General features: G+C 46.7%; 1 protein-coding gene across 2 annotated transcripts in view; it reads left to right on the top strand.

The window, feature by feature from the left end:
• The first annotated feature begins 237 nt into the window (after positions 1 to 237).
• Positions 238 to 6,000, top strand: part of ATP6V1B1 (ATPase H+ transporting V1 subunit B1) — a 105,054-nt gene continuing 99,291 nt past the window's right edge. For both annotated transcript variants that reach the window (XM_075572933.1, XM_075572924.1), the window contains exon 1: positions 238 to 382. In XM_075572933.1, coding sequence (XP_075429048.1) covers positions 274 to 382 — 109 coding nt within the window. In that variant the 5' untranslated portion in view covers positions 238 to 273. The remainder of the gene's footprint in view (positions 383 to 6,000) is intronic.

Raw genomic sequence — 6,000 nt, 5'->3', positions numbered from 1 at the left:
GCCCCCTGAGCCATAATGTATATGCACATTAGACATTAAAGTAACTGAGCTGTGAGAGTTTACAGTCAACACAGGGAATGTTGTTGGCACTTGGCAGGTAGAACAGCCTGAGAGTGACACAGGTTGGGACCGGGCCCAGCACAGACAGGGATGGGCAGTTCCACCTGGATCTGCACAGAGACAGGAGAACACAAACAAGGACTGACCTGCCCCTCACACTGCTATAAAACCCGGGAGGCAGGAGGACTCGGGCCACTGTCACTGTATCCAGCCATGGCAACTAAAGTGGAGATGAGGGTGAATGGTCACCAGGCAGACATGGCAGTGGCAAAGGAGCACATGCTGGCGGTCACCCGAAATTACATCTCAAACCCCCGGCTCCGTAAGTATCCAGGCAATAAAGCTCAAGGGGCTACTGTATGTACTGTATGAAAAATTGGGGGTTTCTTAAAACAAATTGACGGAGTGCAATGTGACCCCCCCCCCCCAGATAAATCTCCCCCTAAAATGATTAGCGGCATATGTTAGGCTAAGTCCATGCTGCTGCCGACTGCGTGGCGGTGACCATGCGCGGTGCGATCACATTACTTTAAGGCATTGATCGCGCCCATAGACTGCGTGTACGCGGGTGACGGCAGGAGGGGCGCGTTGCATGAGGAATCAGATTAAACGGATTTCTCGGCGCGACGGGCAGGTCACGTGAGCGGTTCGCCCAATGAGTGCGAGCCAACTTTATGATGTCACTGTTACGTCCCTAGACATGCTCCCCCAGCGGCGCATCGAGCGTGTACGAAAAACGCACCCGCTTAACGCAGGTGACGTCACAGACGCGCGAAAGCTGTATAGACTTAGCCTTTCATTATTGATGTTCTTACATTCTACTTGCATTTCGCTTATGACGCACAAAATGGCGAATACTTGCAATTTTCGTAATATATATCACTTACTTTAGTGCGCCACTGACAACCTCCAATCTTCGCCCCTAACTCCACCCCGGCGTTATTTTCTTCCTTGTGAAAAAGAAAGTCGATGCACGTGACACACAATGCATGAAAAAAATCGATTGCAGACATTGGCGCCGCGAAGACGCGGGAATTTGTTACACTTCTGACACGCTTGCTGTTAGCGACGCTTTTTGCATGGGCTTCAGAAATCCAATGCTGCAACGCAAAGACAGTCCCTGGTCACCTTAAAGTCAGGCTACATGCTCTTTAATGCCTAAGAGTTTCATTGCTAAAGTCCCGACTGCAAAAGTAGGGCAAAAACCTGTGCAAAAAACAGAGCCATATTCATCATCGAAAAGAAATCCCAAAGAGAGCACAGGGAGTTTTTCCTTTGTTTAATCCAATTCTTTAGCACAGACTGTGCCCCAGTTTTGCAGCCGGGAGACTGCAGTAAATAACCCCTTTGGCATCAAAGTTCTCCAGCTGTAAAACAAGAGCAAACAAAGGTGCAAAAATAGCACCAAATTTATCAAAGTGAAAAAGTGTTGTGGAAGCGACAGAACTTTTTTTCTTTGATAAATCTGCTGCTATCTCCCTGGCCTCTCCCTCCATCCCCCCCTAATCCCCCCAACCCCCTCCCTCCCCCCCTAATCCCCCCAACCCCCTCCCTCCCCCCCCAACTTTTAAACCTGAGCCACTTTGATATGTAACCTCCCTGAATGTTTACAATGTATATATACAGAATATCTATTATCTAAGCTATACAGGTAGTCCTCGGTTATCCGACACAATGCGTTACTCAAAATGGCGTTGTAAAGCGAAACGTTGTAAAGCGAAACACGTTTTCCCAGAGGAACACTGTTTAAATGAAAGGTTCCGTTCCTGAAGGCATTTTTAACACTAAAACACACCAAATATTTTATGCAGGCAATAAGATATGCAGCACACACATAAATTATATAGTGTATATACTGTATTATATATATAATATAACATATTAAATAATATATTATATAGTATAATATAATATTATATAGTATAATATTATAGATATACGCTCTTACGACGCTTTGCAACGTTGTTTATGTGAATGTGTATATATATACACACATACACAACGTTGCAAAGCATCGTAAGAGCATTGGATAAGCCATTTTGGCGTTGTAAAAATGAATATAGATATGCATTGCATATCGTTGGATAAGCCATTCGTTGTAAAGCGAAGCGTTGTAAAACGAGGACCGCCTGTATACATTTAACAGGAATGCCTGTGATATCTGATTTTGTTCTCAGGGGTCAGCAGGCCTCTATCTAGGTTTGGTGATCTCCTTTATGACACTAGATGGTTTTTGTGCCGTTATATTTATAGCTAATCTCTCTGGGTTCTGCCCCTTTTTTGGGACAGCACAAAGCAGCTCTTTTCTTCACTGCTCCAGTTCCAATGTGCTGAAGCAGAAGCAAATTAGTCACACGTCCCCAATGCACTTCAGCCTCAATGTCATGACAAAGATGGCTGCCATACGACTCTTGAGCAGCATACAGATTATTCCTATTAACCTCTTGATTACTTATATGAACAATTTTATATGGCTCTATGGAGGACCACCGACAGCTTTCCTGGGGTCCAGGACTAGAGTTCGTAGTTTTATTTTTAGAGAAAGGTCACCTAACAAAATGGTGAAGGTCACCCAAGGTCAAAGTGTCATGTAGTATTTATAATGCAGGGATGTGGGAGGGAGCAGTATGGGACAATCTGACGTGATTCGAAGTATTCTGATCATTTTCTATATCACGGACCTCTTTGGGGTTAATCATATTTTGAAGGACCGATATGCTGCAGTCCCACTTACCCTTGTTCTGTAATATGAACAGAGAATCAATGCTATTGATCAAGAGTGTCCAACTGATGTCTTGAAGGGCCATGGACAGGTCAGGATTTCAGGATATTCCTGCTTCAGCACAGGTGGCTCAATGCTTAGTTTACTAGGTTGTGTATTCAGTACATTTGCTATTTTCCGTTTGCTGTGCGTATGGGGATCTATCGTATTCCATACCAAGTCATTAATCTGCCTATTTGGTGGTATTTCTCAGAAGTGATACTTTCTATTGCTTATCAGGTCACTGTTACTAGTATTTAACTGTGGGGACCGGCCGGTCGGGATTGCTTTGGGTACATTGTCCCCAATGTATTCTATATTATATTGTGCCTGATTACTATTTGTTCCCATTGTATCACTATTATAGTCCTTTTTGACGTTAGGAGGAGTGGGAGGGGTTCGGGTTGTGGTTTCATGCATTTTTTTTATTGCATGTTTATTATGTAGATGTGTTTAATTTAAATTATTTTGCATTCTTTATAACATATCTGTTTATTCTTTTTGATATATCTGAGTGCTTCTATTTGGGTTTCTTTGTGCATTTATAATATTATTCCCAATAGCACCGCCAGTCCTGGGTATATGTTCAGATCTCGGCTATATAACCGTGTGGACTGCGGTATCTTTCTTTGTGTGTTTATATATATATACAGATAGATAGATAGAGATCTATCAAATGGAAATATTACTGTGTGCTCATTCGCATGTCTTAGACAGGTCTGCAACCCTGCCTTTCACCATTATCACCCAGCACACAGTGCTTCAACTGCAGCAAGGGATTCTGGGAAATGACATGCAAATGAGCACACAGTTTGTCACCTTTTGCTTCAAAACCATATGACATGGTTCCCTGTAAGCTAATGTGTGCTGCATATCACAGCTTTTGAGCACAGCCTGGGTTAAGATGCATAGCCAGTAAACCCACCCACAGACAGTCATTTTAACCATCAGTGTGAGGTTAGTTATACTGGCTTTGCAAGCAAGCATTAGCTTACAGGGGACTATGTCATATGGCTTTGAAGCAAAAGTAATATATATAGTTGCCTGCCCTTATCTGCACTATTCCCTCACATATCATCTCAATGTAAAAGTCAGCTGGTGCTGAACCTGGGGACAGATAGCACATCTAGCTATGTATCAGTAATGTGCTGCATCCCCTCTAGCACTGACAGGCTTAACTACTAGGGTGCAGGGGGGTGCAGGGGGGTGCAGGGGATGCAGGGGGTGAGAATCGGTGGTTGCCAGCCGGGGATGATATGGAAACACAGCGAGCACAAGATGACACGTGCTGTGTTTCTGCTGCTGGGGTAGTTTGTTATGTATACAGTACATGTTTACACGGTGACACGGTCACGCCTGGGAGGGTGACACCTGTTACAGGTGAGCAGTGTACAGGAGAGAGGAAGGGACGCGCGTCCTGTATGAGCAGTGAGGGGGTCAATTGCTAAAGCCCCCAGCTGCAACACTGGGGCAATAAGAGTGCAAAAGAACAGGGGCACACACAATTACAGGCGCACAATATCCCTACAGAAGGAAACCGACAGTCTGAGGGTCATTTATTAACGTCCCCCCGCTACAAAACGAGCACAAAAACACTGCACCGGATTTAGCGAGGGAGAAAACCCCACGCGTTTTCAATGGGAATGTATTTACACAACATTGAAGCAGGGGGTCTCCTGAGCTGAACCCTATTAATGTCAGCTCTGGGGTCCCACTGCCTCGAGAGATACTTTCCTCCATAGGGGGCGTCGCGGGGGCCGCTCCGCTGGGCAAGCCAGGTCCACGCAATGGCGGAGTTTCAAAGCTCCTGCGTCATGCCGGCCAATAGGAAGCCGCGATGTCATCAGGCGTGGCTTCCTATTGGCCAGTGTGACGCTGGAGCTTGAAACTATGCCGAAATGACGACGCCCCCTTCTAAAGGTCGGTATCTCTGGAAACAGGGGGTCCCCAGAGCAGAGGTTAATGGGGGTTCAACTCAGGAGATCCATAATCATTACAAATGCATGAATAGCTCTTCCCATACATTTGTGGCATTTTGTTTGCCTGGTCTTGCAGCCGGGAGACTGGGATACTGATCCTCACTGTGTTTATATGGCAAAATCGTTAGTAGATATTATAGGCTAAAGCGGTAACATTCCGGGCTTACTGAAATCCCTGCTCTCTGATTGGTTAGAATTCCGGGCATTATTCATTCCATTCAGTAATGCCCGGAATTTTTGGCAGCTTGCAAACTCACCTTTCAGAGGTGCAGGGGGAGGGGGCATCTCTATTCCTCTCCTCTCACAGCACATGCACTCTCTCTCACAGCACATGCACTCTCTCACAGCACATGCAGGCTCTCTCTCACAGCACATGCAGGTTCTCTCTCACAGCACTTGCAGGCTCTCTCTCACAGCACATGCAGGCTCTCTCACACAGCACATGCAGGTTCTCTCTCACAGCACTTGCAGGCTCTCTCACACAGCACATGCAGGCTCTCTCTCACAGCACTTGCAGGCTCTCTCTCACAGCACATACAGGCTCTCTCTCACAGCACTTGCAGGCTCTCTCTCACAGCACATGCAGGCTCTCTCACACAGCACATGAAGGTTCTCTCTCACAGCACTTGCAGGCTCTCTCACACAGCACATGCAGACTCTCTCTCACAGCACTTGCAGGCTCTCTCTCACAGCACATGCAGGCTCTCTCTCACAGCTGCTAGTGCTGTCAGAAGCTGTCGGTCCCAAATAGTAACTTTGTTACTTGCAACAAAGTAATATTTCTTCCACGACTTGCATAGCTTCTGCTAAGGTAATTTGTATCTGTTTTTTTTTAGTTTGTAGTTAAAATCACTGTCCCCCAACTTCTCTTCCCATTCTCCCCTTCACCCACCTCTCCCCCTCCCCTCTTCTCCCCCTCATCCCTTTCCCCACTCAACACCTCCCCTACCCTCACCCCCAAACCTCTCTCTCTCCCCCTCACCTCTCTATCCCCCCCCCTCACCTCTCTATCCCCCCCTCACCTCTCTTTCACCTCTCTTTCACCCCCTCAACTCTCTCTTCCCCCTCACCTCTCTTCCCCCTCACCTCTCTCTCTCCCCCCTGACCTCTCCCCCCCTCACCTCTCCCCCCTCACCTCCCCCCCTCACCTCTCCCTTCCTCACCTCTCCCCCTCTCACCTCTCCCCCCTCACCTCTCCCC

Source organism: Ascaphus truei, chromosome 1 (genome assembly GCF_040206685.1).
Source record: "Ascaphus truei isolate aAscTru1 chromosome 1, aAscTru1.hap1, whole genome shotgun sequence".
Taxonomy (NCBI): Eukaryota; Metazoa; Chordata; class Amphibia; order Anura; family Ascaphidae; genus Ascaphus; species Ascaphus truei.
Note: the sequence above shows the minus strand (reverse complement) of the source record. Positions and strands in the feature narration are given on the sequence as shown.